Raw genomic sequence first — 20,351 nt, 5'->3', positions numbered from 1 at the left:
TTCTTACCAAAAAGGAAATTATGAATTAAGGTGGCAGAAAAAGAAAATGCCAAACTTTCTTTACGAGTACACATGATTTAAATTTAAATAATTTATTCCAGTGCATTGACCAGCTACCCTTTTATTATATTTCATCTGCTCCCATAATGCTGTAAGAATCTAATCCTGAAAATATTGGATTACTCTTATAAGCTACTTTGAGAAAAAAATACTTTAGTCCTCAAAACTTATCATTTACTTTTATTAACTTTTTTACTTACTTGCTTACAAGTTTAGAAACACAATATGAGATTATTTTATTAAGTTTATAAATCAGTCTTGTTTTAAATTGTTTTATTAATTCTCCTAAGGGAAGCATACAATGAATACCATTTCATAAATCTGCTAGTTATAATTAAAAATTTAACGTAGAAATTGAATAATGGTCTTTATGACTGTGGTATCTCTATGATTTAATCTTGTTATGTGCCTTAGTCTTTTGGGCTGTTGTAACAAAATACCACAGACTGGGTAGAAATTTATTTTCAGAAATTTAGAAATATTCAGAAATGCAAAAATTCAGAAATTTATTTCTCACAGTTCTTGAGGCTGGGAGTCCAAAATCAAGGTGCCAACATGACCATGCTCTGGTGAGAGCCTTCTGCCTGGTTCATAGCTGGAGCCTTTTCCCTATATCCTCATCTACTGGAAGGGACTTTGGAGCTCTGTTGGTATTTCTTTCATAAGAACACTAATCTCATTCATGAGAGCTCTACCCTCATGACTTAAGCACCTCCCAAAGGTTCCACATTCTAATACCATCACTTTGGGGGATCAGGGTTTTAATGTATAAATTTTCAGGGGGCATAAACATTCAGACCATAGCAATATGTTTTGCCAGTTATTTCACACAAGTTCTATAAAATGATATGAAAACATGTTCTTTTAATGCATAGTTAAATTGAGGCTAGAAGGGATTACAGTGTTAGTATTAAATCACATAGTAAGTTAACAGTAGAACTCATCATCAGATTCTCTTGATTCTGAATCTGCTTTACAGCAATGTAATAATTTTTGTGTATTGCATTGTTTATCTTATGTTTAAAACAAATGAAAGGTAATTCTTTAAATGCAGTTCTTAATAGAGCAATAATGCATCTCTGATTTTGTCATAGGATAATTCATTGAAATAGTGAATTACATAATGTGATTTCAAAGAGAAGGAAATATTTTGAAATAGCCTTTAAAATTTTGTAGAAAATCAACAGAAGATATGTTCTGCTATAGGATTATTATTAACTATAATGTATGTGGGTTTAACAGCCCACTGAGGCAGATGGGACTTGTGGTGGTGTTTTTGTTGTTATCTTCATTTTACGGTTGAGGAAACTGAACTGAAGAAACACTAAGTGATTTCCCCAGATTACACAGCTAGTAATGGGGAGAGCCAGGACTTACACCCCAGTTCTCTGACTCTGACGTGTATGCTTCTTCCCATCTATGGAACATATGACTACGGCAGGGATGCTTTCATACATTCTGGGAGAGGATAATGATTTGTGTTTAACATCGTGAAACTAAATATTTCCCTTTTTCAACCACTTTATTTTGTACCTCAGAACAAACACATTATTGGAAAAGGTTGCTACTGCAGTGGACCAGTCGGCATTCTACAGTGCCCTCTGGGGTAGCCTTCTAACCAGTCCTGCTGTGCGTTTACCTGGAATCACGTATGTTCTTGCCCATTTGAACAGGAAGCTTTCCATGGAAGATCAGCTTTATATAATTGGCAGTGATATCGAGCTAATGGTAGGTATACATGTGGTTGCTCATTTAACTCATACTTCTTTATAGCCAGACACAAAATTCCAGATATTGAGAATCGTGCCACGAATGAAGTTCCTGTTTTCATGGAGCTTACATTTTTCATCAAGGAAACTTAAAGACCAAAATAGTTGCTAATTATTCTTTTGAAAACCTACAAAGTTTTTTCATGGAAAAGGAATTGTTATTTATATGTTATCTTTATTATCTGTTATTCAAGCAAATAAATGGTCTTTATTACCATCTTGCTAACTGATTAGACCATTGTTAACATAGCCACATTCATTATATTATCTCGAAGTGTACCTTCTGTTGGATCATAGATTTCTTTATAGGAAAGACAGATTTTAGACAAAGTGATAGCCAGATTCTGTATGGGATTTATGCAAAATGATGTATTACTAAAGCAGATAGTGAAAGATAGTTGAAAAAAATCACATTGATTGTTTGCTTATACTTTTTAATTTCAAGGTTAAGAACAGAAGGAAACCTTTTATCTCTGTAGAGTGCTGTACTCTTAAAATGAGCAAGGAGTGAAAAACAAAGAATCCCTTAAGGGTCATTTTGAAATGTTTAAAAAAAAAGGTTGTGATTAATCATCCTTTACTTTTTCCCCACATGATTATGAAATGACAGATTTTTATGCAGATTTTTGGTTATATGTATTAAAGTGTAATTAACATACACTGAAATTAACTCATGTGTACAGTTGTATGAATTTGACAAATAAAGTCATTTGTCAAATTCATACATACTATACATACTATAGTATACTATACATACTATATACATATATACATACTATAAAATCAAGATAGAGAACATTTACATCACCCCAAAAAGTTCTTTTCTGTCCCTTCGTAGTCACTCTCATTCCCCTACACTCCCAAGTCCTTGTAAACACTGATCTATTTTCTATTCCTGTAGATTGTGCTTTTTGCAGAATGTTACATAATAGAATCATGCAGTGTTAGCTGTTGTGTGGTTTCTTTCACTTTGTACGTGTTTGAGAATCATCCATGTTTTTGCATGTATCAATAGTTTGTTCTTTTATATTGCTATGTAGTATTGTATGAATATACCATAGTTTGTTTATTCATTCACTGATTAATGAACATTTGAGTTCTTTCCAGTTTGGGGCAGTTATGAATAAAACTAATATAAACATTTGCATACAGTTATTTATATAGACATATGTTCTTTTTTTTTCCATTTACAACTATTTCTCTTTTTTTCATATTTATTTATTTGGCTGCGTTGGGTCTTGGTTGTGGCACACGCAATCTTTTGTTGCGGCACACGGGCTTCTCTCCAGCTGTGACACTCAGGCTCTAGAGCGCATGGGCTCAATAGTTGCAGGGTGTGGTCTCTCTAGTTGTGGTGCACGGGCTCCAGAGCACGTGGGCTCAGTAGTTGAGGCATGCAGGCTCTCTAGGTGTGGCGCACAGGCTCTAGAGGCTGCAGGCTTAGTTACCCCGCAGCATGTAGGATCTTAGTTCCCCGACCAGGGATCGAACCCGCATCCCCTGCATTGGAAGGCAGATTCTTAACCACTGGACCACGAGGGAAGTCCCTCTTTTTTTTACATTTTTATTTTATATCGGAATATAGTTGATTTATAATGTTAGTCTCAAGTGCACAGCAACATGATTCAGTTATACATATACATATATCTATTCTTTTTCAAATTCTTTTCCCATTTAGATTTTTTTTTTTTTTTCGGTACGCGGGCCTCTCACTGCTGTGGCCTCTCCCGTTGTGGAGCACAGGCTCCGGACACGCAGGCTCAGCGGCCATGGCTCAGGGGCCCAGCCTCTCTGTGGCATGTGGGATCTTCCTGGACTGGGGCACGAACCCGTGTCCCCTACATCGGCAGGTGGACTCTCAACCACTGCGCCACCAGGGAAGCCCTCCCATTTAGATTATTACAGAATCTTGAGTAGAGTTCCCTGTGCTATACAGTAGGTCTTTGTTGGTTATCTGTTTTAAATAAGTAGTGTTATATGTTAATCCCAACCTCCTAATTTATCTCTTCCCCCCACCTTCCCCCTTTGGTAACCATAAGTTTGTTTTTTAAGTCTGTGAGTCTATTTCTGTTTTGTAAATAAATTCATTTGTATCATTTTTTTAAGATTCCTTATATAAGCAATATCGTATGATACTTGTCTTTCTCTGTCTGACTTACTTCACTTAGTATGATAATCTCTATGTCCATCCATGTTGCTGCAAATAGCATTAGTATGATAATCTCTATGTCCATCCATGTTGCTGCAAATGGCATCATTCTCTTTAATGGCTGAGTAATATTCCATTGTATATATGTACCACATCTTCTTTATCCAGACATATATCCTTATTTCTTGAGAAAATACATAGGAATGGGATTCCTGCTTTATAAGGTAAATATATGTTTAACTTTTTTTTATAACAGCTTTATTGAGATATAATTCACATACCATGAAATTTATCCTTTTGAATTGAACAGTTCAGTGGTTTTTAGTATATTCACAAAGTTGTACAACTATCACCACTAATTTGAGAACATTTTCGTCACCCCAGAAAGAAACCCCATCTGTACCATTAATCACATCACATTTTCCCTCACTCCTGTCCCTAGCAACCACTGTCTATATTCTGTTTCTATAGATTTGCCTATTCTGGACATTTCATATAAATAAAATATATGATATGTAGTCTTTTATGAATAGCTTCTTTCACGTACCATAATATTTTCAAGATTTGTTCATATTGAAGCATGTACTTCATTCCTTTTAATAGCTGATTAATATTCTGTTTGGATATAGCACATTTTATTTATCCATCATTCAGTTGATTACAGTTTGGGTTACTTCTCCTTTTTGGCTCTTAAGGAATAATTCTTTATGAACATTCATGCATAAGTTTTTGTGTAGACATAAGTTTTTGTATCTTCGAGATATACACCTAACAGTGGGATTACTGGGTCATATGGTAACAGTGTTTAACTTTTTGAGGAACTGGCAAACTGTTTTCCAAAGTTACTGTACCGATTTACATTCCAATTAGCAATATACGAGGGTTCCCTTTTCTCTACATCCATTTCAATACTTGTTACTGTCTGTCTTTTTTATTATAGCCATCCTAATGGGTTTGAAGTGTTATCTCATTGTGGTTTTGATTTGCATTTCCCTAATGATTAATGACGTTGAACGTATTTGTGGTTATTGGCCATCTTTAAATCTTTGGAGAAATGTCTGTTCAAATTCTTTGCCCATTATTTAAATTGGTTTATTTCTCTTTTTGTTGTTATGTTGTAGGAGTTCTCTATACATTTTGGATATTAAATTCTTATCATATATATGATTTAAAAATATTTTCTCCCATTCAGTTGTCTTCTCACTTTCTTGATAGTGTCCTTTGAAGCACAAAAATTTTAATTTTGATCAAATCCAATTTATCTGTTTTCTTTTTTGTCATTTGTGCTTTTGGTGTTAGATATTATCTAAGAAATTGTGTCTAATCTAAGCTCAAACAGATTTACTTTTATATTTTCTCCTAATATATGTTTTAAGGTTATAAGAAACTACCAAACTATTTTCCAAATGTATTGTTACATTTCCTTTTAATGACTTAATGGAAGTTTTAAAGAAGTCATTTTTTTAAATTTCTTTAAAAATCAAGTGCCATAATTGGATAACTGTTTATAATACATCACAGTCAAAGGACTAACCTCCTTATTATTCAAAGAGCTACGTAAATAAATCAGTAAATATTAACAGTCAAGTAGGAAAATTGATTTGAACAGAAAGTTAACCTAAGGAAATAAAAATAATTCAAAGGTACGAAAAAATTCTCAGTGTTATTTGTAAGAAGAGAAATAAAAATTTAAACTGTATGAAGATACCCATTTTCATATATCAGATTGACAAAAACAAGAAACGTGTGGGTTAACACGGAAAAACAAATTGTCACACAGAGCTGGTGAGAATATAAATATACATAACCTTAAGACAAAGCATTACACTATTTAAATTGCAACTGCGTATATCACAATATCTGGCAATTCTGCTTTGAAAGATTTATCCTGTAGGTGTGCTTGTATATTATGTAAGTATATTGCAACATTACTTACAATAGTAAATGGTTGTAAGCAGTATAAATGTCCATCATTAGGAGCCTAGTTAAATAAATAAGGATTCATCTATGAAAGGAAGTATTTCTTTGGATATAAAAAATGAAGTTCTTTATGTAGTGTTAAGGAAAGCTCTGCAGAGTATGTTGTTAAATGAAAAAGGCAGAGTTTGGGATTATGCATGCATGTTTTTTTTACTTATATTTGCAGAAAGTATTCACTGGTATTCTTGATTGTTTACACAAACAAAACTGGGTGGTTGGAAACAGATGGGGGAGAACCTTTTGGCTATGTACTCTTTTGTGCTCCTTAATTTTAAACTATTATATTTACCTATTCAAAACAATGTACAAATGTGTAATTAGTGATAAAAGAAACTTGGAAACATACTTCTGTTTTTTGAGGAAAATGAAGCATTGTTACATTTTCATGGTAACTATTTCCCAGGGTAATACACAATAGATACTAAAGACTCTCTTATTTTAGGTAGAAGCGGTAAGCACTTCGGTGCAGGATTCAAGTGTACTGGTACAGAGAAGCACACTGGACCTCATACTCTTCTGTTTTCCATTCCACATGAGTCAGGTAAAACAGTAATGCCAGTATCAACATAATGCATTCTTTAGACATTCATAGATTCCTGATGTGTAGTTATTTTTAAAATTGGATTTAAGTTGTATTCTCTTGTTTTATAAACCAGTAAGTACATAGAAAACAAGTTCCCTTTTTAAGGAGTGGAATTTGTGAAATTTTGGGGAAAATAAGATTTATTGATTTGGATAAGAATATGAAGAATTAAATAGATTATTTCATACCTTTAAAAAAAAAGTTTTAACCTTTAAAAAGCAAGAGGTATTGTTATTCATTGCTAGCTGTGAGTAAGACTCTGAGACCCAGGCCTTCTACCTAGCTCTTATCTCTGTCCTAATGTCATCTTTTCTTGGTTTGGTGATTTGGGGGATGTATGTCAGACCCTTAGCAGAGTTGGCTGTAATTTGAAAGCCAAATATTTAGTTACTCTGACATTCTCTAGTCCAGTTGAAGTTTGAACTGCACAGGTCCACTTATATGCAGATTTTTTTTCAGTAGTAAATACTACAGTACTACAGAATCCATGGTTTTTTGAATCCTAGGATATGAAACTGTGGATATGGAGGGCCGACTGAAATTATGCTTGGATTTTCCATTAACTGTCGACACTCTTAACCCCCTCTTTGTTCATGGGTCAACTGTACTTTCGTGACAGATGAGAATAACTCACTTAAATCGTAAATGAAGCTGGAACTTAATTTAATTACTGTCCTCATTTTTTAAGGAAGTGATCTAAATTCTTTTGAGTTCTAAATTATGATGAGCAATTTAGAGCGCCAATGTGTAAGTATTCAGAATGGTGGAACTACATACCTAACAAATGTAATAAGAAATGGAAAACTTTTACCTCGGAAAAGTAAGTTTGTTTCTAAAATGTCATTAGCAGAAAAGACTATTATTTGGGATTTTGTAAGAGCTGTGGTTAGTAGATAACTAGTGAATTTTCATTATAATTGGCCGTGCTCAAATTTTTCTTTTATTACTTTATTCAGGTTGAAATTGAGTTACTAATAATTGAAGAATCTTACACTTCATTGCCTATACTGTTCCCTAGTAATAGGAACAGTATATTTATACGGGTGGGACATAAACCACCCCCAGTTTCTATTTTAAGACTTGCCATCCTTAAGCCAAGGGCCTTTATTCTGCCTCTGGCTTTTCACAAAAACGGCTGCTGTGGCATATTGGTGTAGTCTGAACTTACCAGTAGAGAGGTGGGCAAGCAGCCTGCAAGATAAGAATGATTTTTTACGATGGCTTCACAGGCGAATTCTGTTAAACATTTAGAGAAGAGCTAACACCTATCCTTCTCAAACTCTTCCAAAATATAACAGAGGGAGGAACACTTTCAAACTCATTCCACGAGGCCACCATCACCCTGATACCAAAACCAGACACAGATGTCACAAAGAAAGAAAACTACAGGCCAATACCACTGATGAACATAGATGCAAAATCCTCAACAAAATACTAGCAAACAGAATCCAACAGCACATTAAAAGGATCATACACCATGATCAAGTGGGGTTTATCCCAGAAATGCAAGGATTCTTCAGTATACACAAATCAATCAGTGTGATACACCATATTAACAAATTGAAGGAGAAAAACCATATGATCATCTCAGTCGATGCAGAGAAAGCTTTCGACAAAATTCAACATCCATTTATGATAAAAACCCTCCAGAAAGTAGGCATAGAGGGAACTTTCCTCAACATAATAAAGGCCATATGTGACAAACCCACAGCCAACATCGTCCTCAATGGTGAGAAACTGAAAGCATTTCCACTAAGATCAGGAACAAGACAAGGTTGCCCACTCTCACCACTCTTATTCAACATAGTTTTGGAAGTTTTAGCCACAGCAATCAGAGAAGAAAAAGAAATAAAAGGAATCCAAATCAGAAAAGAAGAAGTAAAGCTGTCACTATTTGCAGATGACATGATACTGTACATAGAGAAGCCTAAAGATGCTACCAGAAAATTATTAGAGCTAATCAATGAATTTGGTAAAGTAGCAGGATACAAAATTAATGCACAGAAATCTCTGGCATTCCTATACACTAATGATGAAAAATCTGAAAGTGAAATTAAGAAAACACTCCCATTTACCACTGCAACAAAAAGAATAAAATACCTAGGAATAAACCTACCCAGGGAGACAAAAAACCTGTATGCAGAAAATTATAAGACATTGATGAAAGAAATTAAAGATGATACAAATAGATGGAGAGATATACCATGTTCTTGGATTGGAAGAATCAACATTGTGAAAATGACTCTACTCCCCAAAGCAATCTACAGATTCAATGCAATCCCTATCAAACTACCAATGGCATTTTTCACAGAATTAGAACAAAAACTTTCACAATTTGTATAGAAACACAAAAGACCCCGAATAACCAAAGCAATCTTGAGAACGAAAAACGGAGCTGGAGGAATCAGGCTCCCTGACTTCAGACTATACTACAAAGCTACAGTAGTCAAGACAGTATGGTACTGGCACAAAAACAGAAATATAGATCAATGGGACAGGATAGAAAGCCCAGAGGTAAACCCACACACATATGGTCAACTTACCTTTGATAAAGGAGGCAAGAATATACAATGGAGAAAAGACAGCCTCTTCAATAAGTGGTGCTGGGAAAACTGGACAGGTACATGTAAAAGTATGAAATTAGAACACTCCCTAACACCATACACAAAAATAAACTCAAAATGGATTAAAGACCTAAATGTAAGGCCAGACACTATCAAACTCTTAGAGGAAACCATAGGCAGAACACTCTATGACATAAATCACAGCAAGATCCTTTTTGACCCACCTCCTAGAGAAATGGAAATAAAAACAAAAATAAACAAATGGGACCTAATGAAACTTAAAAGCTTTCGCACAGCAAAGGAAACCCTAAGCAAGACGAAAAGACAACCCTCAGAATGGGAGAAAATATTTGCAAATGAAGCAATTGACAAAGGATTAGTCACCAAAATTTACAAGCAGCTCATGCAGCTCAATATCAAAAAAACAAACAACCCAATCCAAAAATGGACAAAAGACCTAAATAGACATTTCTCCAAAGAAGATATACAGATTGCCAACAAACACATGAAAGGATGCTCAACATCATTAATCATTAGAGAAATGCAAATCAAAACTACAATGAGATATCATCTCACACCAATCAGAATGGCCATCATCAAAAAGTCTAGAAACAATAAATGGCGGAGAGGGTGTGGAGAAAAGGGAACACTCTTGCACTGTTGTTGGGAATGTAAATTGATACAGCCCGTATGGAGAACAGTATGGAGGTTCCTTAAAAAAACTAAAAGTAGAAGTACCATATGACTCAGCAATCCCACTACTGGGCATATACCCTGAGAAAACCATAACTCAAAAAGAGTCATGTGCCAAAATGTTCATTGCAGCTCTGTTTACAATAGCCAGGACATGGAAGCAACCTAAGTGTCCATCAACAGATGAATGGATAAAGAAGATATGACACATATATACAATGGAATATTACTCAGCCATAAAAAGAATCGAAATTGAGTTATTTGTAGTGAGGTGGATGGACCTAGAGTCTGTCATACGGAGTGAAGTAAGTCAGAAAGAGAAAAACAAATACCGTATGCTAACACATATATATGGAATCTAAGAAAAAAAAAAAAACTCATGAAGAACCTAGGGGCAAGACGGGAATAAAGACACAGACCTACTAGAGTATGGACTTGAGGATATGGGGAGAGGGAAGGGTAAGCTGTGACAAAGTGAGAGAGTGGCATGGACATATATACACTACCAAACGTAAGGTAGATAGCTAGTGGGAAGCAACCACATAGCACAGGGAGATCAGCTCGGTGCTTTGTGACCACCAGAGGAGTGGGATAGGGAGGGTGGGAGGGAGGGGAGACGCAAGAGGGAAGAGATATGGGAACATATGTATATGTATAACTGATTCACTTTGTGATAAAGCAGAAACTAACACACCATTGTAAAGCAATTATACTCCAATAAAGATGTGAATGAATGAAAGGAAGGGAGGGAGGGAGGGAGGGAGGAAAGAAAGAAAAGAAAGAAAGAAAGAAAGAAAAAGAAAGAGAAAGAAAAAGAAAGAAGAAAGAAAACAAAGATTATGGCAAAGAAATATGTGGCTCAAAAGCCTAAAATGTTTATTAAAAAAACTTATTAACCTTTACTGTTAAACATTCCCATTGTTTTCTTCCCTTTCAAACTTTCAACGCTATTAGTCCTTCAATATACTGATAGATGATTCAGCAAGATCTGAAGAATTAAGTCATGGTAGACTTTAATTGACACGAACAATGTCATCTCACTAGACCAGTACTTCTCAACCTTTTTTCAGCCTGAGCTTCTTTCAGTACTTTCTTACTCTACCACCTCTGTATCCCTACCAACCAAAAAGATTTTCTCTGCCTTCCTTCTGTAATTTGTATTATGAAAACAATAGCTGTGATGAATATGTTTTTTTAAAAGTACATACTCCACCCAGACCAATTCTAATACTCTTCCCCCCCATTACTATACCATATTATTAGATTACCTTAGAAAAAGGATCAAAGGATCATAACAGAGTATTCTTTGTTCCCCACTTTCCTCCTTTCCATGTCTTGCATGTAATAAACTCATAACAAGTATTGATTGTAATGGTAATTTAAGAGAGCCTTCATTAACTTATCCCAAAAAGAGTGATTTCTGTTAGGAGTGTTAGCACTTTACAAGTTTATTAGACTCTCTTTATTAATTTTATGGAAAGTTGACCCTAATCTCTAGAAGTTAGACCTTTAATTGAGATTATAATAGAATTTTTTTCCATATTAGCAATACGTAGTGATGTCAGTAGTAATCAAGAAGTGACTTCTTACTTTCTTAGGAAAGTAAGTTTTTCTCTCAAAATAAGATTGGAAGACATTAGTACTTCTCATATCTTGTGACAATATCTGTGACCTACATGTATCTGAGGTTAAATAGGTAGATCAGGAGTTCTTTGGTTTCAGGACCCCATTACACTCTTTAAAAATATTGAGGATCCTAAAAATTCTTTTGCTTATGTAGGTTAGATCTATCTATGTTTATCATATTATAAATTAAAACTGGCAAATTTTAAAATATTTACTAATTAATTTAAAATAACAATAACAAAGTTATCACATGAGTACAAATAATATTTTATGAGAGTATTTTCCAACACGTTAAAAAAATTAGTAGATTAGCATTGTTTTCTATTTTTTGAAAATCTCTTTAATGTCTGGTCTAATAGTAGAAAGCAGAATGCTCGTATCTACTTCAGCATTCACTCTGTTGTGATTTTTTTCTTTTGATTGAAGTATATGGATAAAATTTGATCTCACACAGATACTAGTTGGAAAAGGAAGGAGTATTTCAATAGCCTTTTTTGTTAAAATAGTATATTTTTCTTTGATACTACACCAAAACTCAACAAGCCATAGTTTTTTTAAAAATTAGTTGTAATATGAAGTCTAAAACCATATCAATGAACTTTTCATAGTGTGTTTCATTAAAATCCACTGGTCTGTCTTGCACTTTGAGTAGATCTTTTACCCATACATGCTTTTGTAACATCATGATTGGTTGTTTGGAAAGTGTTGTTTTACTGAATTATGTATATGTCCCAAGTGTTAACACAACAACAATCACATTTACTAGTATCACCACTGATCTCATCAGTAAAGTTTGTTAGGTATTGGGAAGCTTTCAAGCCAGTTCGGTTCAGTTCAATATAATTTCAAGCCAAATACAAATTTTCCAAAATTCTAGTTTTCTCTTGGAAGCTTAAATTTTATTATTTGTAATAATGAATATTAATTGTTTTCCCTTGAAGTGACAGGCTCAGTTTGTTTATTTTTGAGAAAATGTCTGCCAGGTGTCCAAGCCTGAATAATCATAGATCACATCAGTCATTCTTTCAGGTAAAAGTGATATTCTGTGACAAAAAGCTGGTAGTTCACCTCACAATTCAAATAGTCACACAAATGCTTTTTCTCGAGACATCCATCATGCTTCAGTTTACAGTAGGAGTGCTTTATGTATACTCCTTTCATTACACAGAATATTAAAAGGCAGGTACTCAAGAGTCAGTATTTAATAAAATAAATGTTTGCTGTTTAATCAGCATTCTTAAGTGAAAATGTTTTTTCTTTTTTTGTTTTTGACTTTTACTGTAAATACATAACAGTAAAAAATACAATGACTACAAGTACAGTGGATGCCACTGCTGGTACTGCTTCTTTTTGTGTTAAGATGCCAGCAGTTTTACCCAGTATTGCATGATCAGAGGAAATGTTAACACATCAAAAAAGGCAAATAACATCTTGGTATTGTTTTATATATTTTTTTTACCTTGTGGTCCTCCTGAAAGGCTCTTAGAGATCCCCAGGAGTCTGGGAACCGCCGTTTGAGAATTGCTTAGGTGAATAGAAGACATCTGTGTTCAGATGCGTGACTGTATTTTGGCAGCTGTTGATGATCTGTGTTCTGTAACATGTCAGTTATTTCTCTAAGATTCCTTTAAACTAAGCAAGTTGGGTGAATTCCTTTCTAATACTGTCTGTCAAAAAGCATGGTGTAGTAAAAAGTTGGGTAGTCTGATTAAGGAGAGGTGCATTCACTATCAGCTGGGCACCAACAAGGCATTTAAGTACTTAGGCCCTGTGAGGCTCTGGTCCTTTATTCTAAAGTGGTTGTGAGACTAGGTGATTTCTACCATACCTTCTAATGCTCAAATTCCAAAATTCTATTCTAAAGTGATTATCTAGTAATATTCTTAAAATTGCCAGCAATTTAATTAACTGCTTTCCTTTTTTCTTTTAACTTGAACCCTTTTAGCTAAAACCAGATCTCCTTTAGTAAATCATATTTTAAACATCTAATTAAGGCTATTAGGAAAGAGGCAAAGAAAAAAGTGAATTATTTCTCTTTAAAAGACCTTCAGTAAAATGAAAAAAAGAAATTAAGATTTGTTAAAGCTGGGTGATGGTTACAAAAAGGGTTCATTATATTGTTTTCTGTATTTCTCTGTGTTTGAAATACTACAGGATAAAAATTTTAAAAAGAACAAGAAATGAAAGACTTGGAATTGATGAAGATAGTGAACTTCTGAAGAGTTTATTTATAGTCAGTTGACACCACTACGAATGTGAAAGACTAAAGGCATATTATTTTCTTGTGTCTGTCCCTTCTGGCTCCAATTTCTTTGTTTCTGACAGATTTTGCTAATATTGGATAGGATAAAAAACTTTAAAATGGAGGTTAAACTATTTCAGTTATAGTTTTAGGTATGCAACTAAATAGCTGTGTTATCCAGCTTTTCTGTTTCCTAATCTGTAACATGGAAGTAATAATTCCTGTGTTTGAAAGATCAAATGAGATAATGTTGTGTGAAAGTACCTCATAAACCCTCAAGTTCTGAATGAACTGTGAGGTATTATTTTTTTAAAGAGGAAAGAAAGTAATATATTTTTGTATGTGATTAAGTACAACCACATTCCCAACTATTGCAGGCCACTCGACCAGACATGATAAGGATCTTGTCAGCAGCCCTGCACGTAGTATTAAGGAGGGATATGTCCCTGAACCGAAGACTTTATGCCTGGCTTCTCGGTAAGTGTTTGATGTGTGTGGTCTTAGCTAGGAAAGGATGAAGGGAAATTTTCCATACATAAGTATTATCAAGTTTATGTATGTCCTAAATTAAGAAACTAAAAGTTTACTTAAATAGATAATAAAAATAAAGACAGTATGAGTTGTGTATGGTATGAAGAAATCTCAAAAGCTTCTTAGTTGAAGAAGCTGTTTTAATCTATAGGTCATGTTCCCTTTGACAAGATTTTTTTCCCCTTATAAATTGAGGCTATTATACTCCAAGTATGTAGACAAAGAAGGATAAATTCATAATCAAAATAATGACATAATATCCAAAACTTGAAAGGAATCAGGACTAGTACTCCTGTCCCACACATGGTACCTGTCTCCCACTCAGGCAGTAAAATATTGTGTACACTTTGTTCTTCCATACTTTTTGTGAGTGTTTGGCCTGTCTTCACAACTCTTTACTGCCTAGAGTGAGAAGACACAATATAACTTATTTTGGATTTTCTGAATCTTCAGTTCTTTCACTGTTTGAAAAAAACCAAGATAATTCTGGAAGTTTACTATGATACTCACTTATGTATTGAATTGGTTTCCCTTTATTAAACTATCTAAAATGATCTCTCTTGCTGACATTGATTGGGCTACTAATTGGTAAGTGTTTAGTGCTGTTTTTGAGATATTTGCTGTTTTGGTATTTAGTGAACAACAGTTTTAAGAATTCCATTTTAATTTATTTTACAATTTGTTTCCATGGAGGTTTTGATAACAACGGTGCTATCATAGGACCCAGAAGCACAAGACACAGCAATCCTGAAGAACACGCTACTTACTATTTCACTACCTTTTCAAAAGAGTTGTTGGTTCAGGTAATGGATGCTTTCATTTTATTTTTTGGTTACTCCGTGACCACTGTAGTTACTCAACAAATAACAAATAAGACAAAGTCCTGCCTTGAATTAATTTACAGTTGAAGGGGTGGAGACAAGACTCACAAACTTCCTAAGAATGACTGTAACAAGCAAATGGCTTGTTATAAGTAAGTAATGGTAAGCTAGACTCACTTCTGTGTAAGTCCTGAGATCTTTTTCTTCATTTACTTTGTTTTCATGAGTTCATCACAACATAGTTGCAGCTTCTCACCTGTCTGCCCTATGGAAGTTGGAGCTCTTCCAAAAATGAGCCAGGACTTGTGTTATTTACTCTGAAATTCCAGGGAAATTTGGGTTGCAACAAGAATTTAAATGTTAAAACTACTTTTGTAATGGAAATATTAAAATGATCTATAGGCTTATTTCATAGTATTTTTACTTCAATTAAATTTATTCAAGATATCTTAAACTGAGAGAGTACCTGGTATCTGAAACAGTTTGAAATAAGTGAAGTTATAAGAATACAGTTTTGAGTTACTAATGAGGAAATAATTGCATAATAGTAGATACTGCCATGATAATGAGTGATAGTTTGGGGCATGTTGACAGTCAAGAGGAACATTTTTATCTTTTAGGAAATCAGATAATTCATGAATTTATTTTTCTAGATTTTCTTCACATTTTCTCTAGAAAAAAAGGTGGAAAAGTTAAGCCCTTTCTTCTTCTGTCAAGAGAAATGAATATAACTTTTCTTTTCCCCCAGCAGAGGAAAAAAGCCAACTTCAGCAAAAGAACTTCAGAAAAGCAATAGGAGATGTAAATCTCTGTTTACATATGGTTGTATATAAAAATATTTTTCTTAAGAAAAAATCTTTGAATTTGTTTACTTAAATGACTAATGTACTTTTTCTTCTTTGAAGGCAATGGTGGGGATCTTACAAGTGAATGGATTTGGAGAAGAGAGCACTTTAATGCAGGATCTAAAACCTTTTCGTATTTTAATCAGTTTACTGGACAAACCTGAGCTAGGTAATATATACTATCCTAACTATCCTAGGGCGTAAGATCATATGTGGTTGTTTTGTATTGCTTCATGATAAATATAAGACAAAGTCATTACTTAGAAAAATTTCTGTATTTTGAGGTGGCCTTTAAATACAGGTTCTCAACAATTCCTTACCTAAAATTCACTCTAGAACATTAAGAAGATACAGATGTACATTCAGCTGGTATGTTATCATATGTCTACCCTGTACTACGTAGGTAGCAGAGGAGTCACCTTAAAGGTGCTCTCTAAGCCCCTCTTAATCCTGATTAAGGTACTGAAATCGAAACACTGATGATCTGTCATGACTATCTTATAGTTCACAGAATTCAAGGATTTGAGCAAAAGTATTTTAGTCATACCCCTCAACCTTCTTCCCCACATCCCCTTTGTTTTATGTGTTTTCCCTTTCTTCACTGTGTACTTCTTATATACTAGATCTCTTGGGAAGATAGTTACGGCACCTGAGACAGAAATTAAGAAAAACTGAAAATATTAGCAATGATAAAGTGAAATAATTATGTAGTTTTATTAAATTATGTGCAGAAGTTTTTTTTTCTTCTTTTTTTTAATGTACAGAAGTTTTAGCAAATATGCATAAGTTCTCTCACCAACTCTTAAAAGAAAAATGAAAACATTTAAATATAAAAATAACTTGAGTTGTACCAGTGGCTCTATTACATGGTAATAGATGGAAGTTCAGGAAGTTTTCTGAGGAGATTGGCGTCTCTTATAGCAGTAAAGTTTAGCCTTGTGCACCTTTGTATTATTTTAATTAATAATAGTAATATAAGTTACATTCATTGAGTACTCATTATATTCCGGGAACCATGCTACCCATCTTACAGAATTTTTCCTGACCCTTACACTGATAGTCCCATAAGTTTGCTATTATCCTCGTTCTGCATGAAGAAACCAAAGCTGAAAGAAGTTAAATAACTTGTCCAAGCTAATAGAGCTATTAACTGGCAAAACCAGTTTCCCTGATTTTGTCATTTCTATTACATCAACCTATATAGTTAGATAAACATTTGTTCAGTTCTTTGCTATTTTACTGTTAGCCTCTCAGGATGTGAAGTTTAGTTTCACTTCTGGAAAAAACATTATTTTTTCAAAATACCTGTTTTAAAGCATACTTTAATTGTGCCAATTTGTAGATAATCATGATTTGTAGTATTAATTATTGTCTTTAATATGTATATTAATTTTAGGACCTGTAATTCTAGAAGACGTCCTCATTGAAGTGTTTAGAACATTATATTCTCAGTGTAAAGCAGAATTGGATCTTCAGATGGAACCACCCTTCAGCAAGGATCATGCTCAGTTAAGCAGGTGGATTACCAAAAAATTAAGCATGACACAAAGGTCCTCCTTTATTAATATTTGTAAAGTAGACATTGCTATATGAAATTTGTGTTACGAATGAGTGAGTTTGATTTAAAGTATCGCTATATTTTAGTAATGTGAACTCTCATAATTAACTGCACTGACCTTTCAAACAGGCATGTGTAGCATGAGTGGTGTGTACAATGCCACCACCTTCCAGGGTTGGTTCTCAGCCTCACCAGTTTAGAAAACTAAATTTTAGCAGTTAATGTGAAGATACAGATTCTAGGGAATTCATTCACACTTACCAAACTCACAAGAGATTAGCTTCCACATGTCAGTTAATAATGAAAGCTGTACCTTGCTTGGTAACCAGGCCTGGTAGTTTGCACGGGGTAGTGCCCTCTTGGTGCCTTGACACACTCAGGAGACCAAAGCATAGATCAGAAGAAGACTTGACCACAGAAATAAATGAATCAGAGGGCACTAGGTGTTCTTCAAAGACTTTTTTTCAAGTGATGGTTCTTTCTTCTTTCAAATTATTTCTATATATATATATGTGTGTGTGTGTATATATACACATTTTTTTTTTTAATCCGTGGGAGAAGTCATATAACATTAGCATATCCTCTTCTCTAAGTCAGTGGTAGATTCATGCTGACAAAGTCTTACTTTTTCATTTCTTCTCTACTTTAAGGAGCCTACCTGTTTTCCAGTCTCATTTATCATTATGACAAAGGATCCAAGGCAACAATTTCTTTTACATACTTTGCATAATTTTATTTTATTAATTAATTAATTTTGGGGGGCTGCACTGCGTGGCTTGTGGGATCTTAGTTCCCTGACCAGGGATTGAACCTGGGCAGAGTCCTAACTACTGGACCGCCAGGGAATTCTCACTTTGCATTTTATTAGTGTCACCTTGGTGACACTTTGGAGATAACCTGGGCTTTCCTAAAGCATACTTTTATATATTAAAACTTTTTAAGACAGTTTTTGATTTCTGATAAATATAATCCCCTCTGATTTTTGTTTGAGCCGTTAATATTGACTAACCTTGTACTCTGTTTCATTCTGTACACTGCCTGATAATTTATTTTGTCCCATAGAGTATTTAATTAGCCTTTCGTGCTATAACATGCTAGTTGTATTGACAGTACATCACTATATAGAAAAATAATTGTTTTAATTGTTAGAAAGGGTGACAGGAGATGGTAGTTAGGTGGGTATTTAATGGGCTAGAGGGCTCCCACTTGAAATAACGAAGTTATTTTTCCCTGATGGAATTACAGTAAAAGTGGCTATTGACAGGATTACTTCTTTTTGTTGTTATTGTTTTTTCAACCTAAAAATAATAATTTGATTGAAACTCACCAAGATAAACTTAACCTTTCTCAAACAAATCCTGAATAGTACAGGAAAGCAGAGAAAATTCTTTCAGAATCAAGGCTGTCAAAATCAAATCACCGGGCCTTCCCTGGTGGCGCAGTAGTTAAGAATCCGTCTGCCAATACAGGGGACATGGGTTTGAACCCTGGTCCAGGAAGATCCCACATGCCGCGGAGCAACTAAGCCCATGTGCTACAACTACTGAGCCTGCACTCTAGAGCCCGCAAGCCACAACTACTGAACCTGCATGACACAACTACTGAAGCCCGTGCACCTAGAGCTCCACAAGAGAAGCCACCGCAATGAGAAGCGTGCGCACCACAACGAAGAGTAGCCCTTGCTCACCACAACTAGAGAAAGCCCACACGCAGCAACGAAGACCCAACATAACCAAAGATTAATTAATTAATTAATTTTTTAAAAATCACTCAGTTTATATGTGTCAAGGGAAACAAAGGAATTTAATGCCAAATTCACCATCAGGCTCTCAGAATAGTTCAAAAAGAACTTCTTGTTCTTCTGCTGAAAGCACAGCTGTTTTTCTTATGCAAGGTTAATTTCTGATCTTGATCATACATTTGAGTTATGAAAACTCAAATTTGGAAAAATAACTACACATAAAGTGATAAAGTGACAGTAGATAAAAATTATTTGTTGCAATATTCTCACTAGCAAGTTTTCTAGCAAATACTTAGGAATATGTACTCCCCTAACAACATTCCACTCACATTTAAATTTGAAAACGTAGATGTTATATTTATCAGTTTTTGTTTTTTCTTTTTTTTTTAGTAAATTAAGGGAAAATAAGAAAACAGCAGAACTGATTAAAACTGCCAACCTTCTCTTTAATTCCTTTGAGCCTTATTATATGTGGGATTATGTTGCACGTTGGTTTGAAGAATGTTGTAGGTACGTTAAACTGTTTTATTCATTTTCATTTAATAGCATTCAAAGCCAGTCTTTGTTATTTTTTTTTAAGTTCTTGAGTTTAATGAAAAGAATGTTCTTTTATACATTTTACTACTACTACTGACAACTATCATTTAATGGCCATAATCTGTCTCTACCATGTCACTCTAGAATACAGAATCATTGATTGTATAATCTTAGATTTGAAAAGGAGTTTAGAGATGAGTTATTCAATCACCAGCATAGATGAAAGATTTTCCCTCTCCAATCTATAGTAATCCAGTTTTTCTTTGTTGCAGAGAAAGTAGCAAATTTGTGGCTGGTGCCTCAGCACACTTTCCCAAAATGCTTCTCACTTTGAATAACAAAAAGGTCCTCGGTCACTTTTATGTTTTTAAAAACATAGAACCAGCCCATATTATCATCCACTCCTTAGGTTGTAAAGCTTAAAAAAGGCTCAGAAAACCCAGTAATACTAGTGAACCTGGGTAGAATTTCTGTCTGGATTCTAGACCAAATTCTCTCAGCAGCAGATTAACCTCTCAAGCCTTGGGAGCATAGAGTCAACAAGTAAGCATTTATGATCTCGGGATTAGAAGTCTTTTATAAATATAAAATTAATCCCTTTAACGATTTAGAAAGTTGCTTGCTTACTCATTGAACAGCTACTGCGCACCCA

General features: G+C 34.3%; 1 protein-coding gene across 12 annotated transcripts in view; it reads left to right on the top strand.

Annotated features, from left to right (window-relative positions):
* Positions 1-20,351, top strand: part of DOP1A (DOP1 leucine zipper like protein A) — a 111,331-nt gene that overhangs the window by 34,352 nt on the left and 56,628 nt on the right. For all 12 annotated transcript variants that reach the window (XR_007470530.1, XR_007470532.1, XR_007470531.1 and 9 more), the window contains 7 exons: positions 1,599-1,792; positions 6,405-6,499; positions 14,044-14,143; positions 14,891-15,000; positions 15,924-16,032; positions 17,260-17,380; positions 19,553-19,672. Coding sequence is in view for 9 of the 12 variants with exons in the window: in XM_049695323.1 (XP_049551280.1) it covers positions 1,599-1,792; positions 6,405-6,499; positions 14,044-14,143; positions 14,891-15,000; positions 15,924-16,032; positions 17,260-17,380; positions 19,553-19,672 (849 nt within the window). In the remaining 3 variants the exon portion in view is untranslated. The remainder of the gene's footprint in view (positions 1-1,598; positions 1,793-6,404; positions 6,500-14,043; positions 14,144-14,890; positions 15,001-15,923; positions 16,033-17,259; positions 17,381-19,552; positions 19,673-20,351) is intronic.

The sequence above is a fragment of the Orcinus orca genome, chromosome 12 (genome assembly GCF_937001465.1).
Source record: "Orcinus orca chromosome 12, mOrcOrc1.1, whole genome shotgun sequence".
Classification (NCBI taxonomy): domain Eukaryota; kingdom Metazoa; phylum Chordata; class Mammalia; order Artiodactyla; family Delphinidae; genus Orcinus; species Orcinus orca.
Note: the sequence above shows the minus strand (reverse complement) of the source record. Positions and strands in the feature narration are given on the sequence as shown.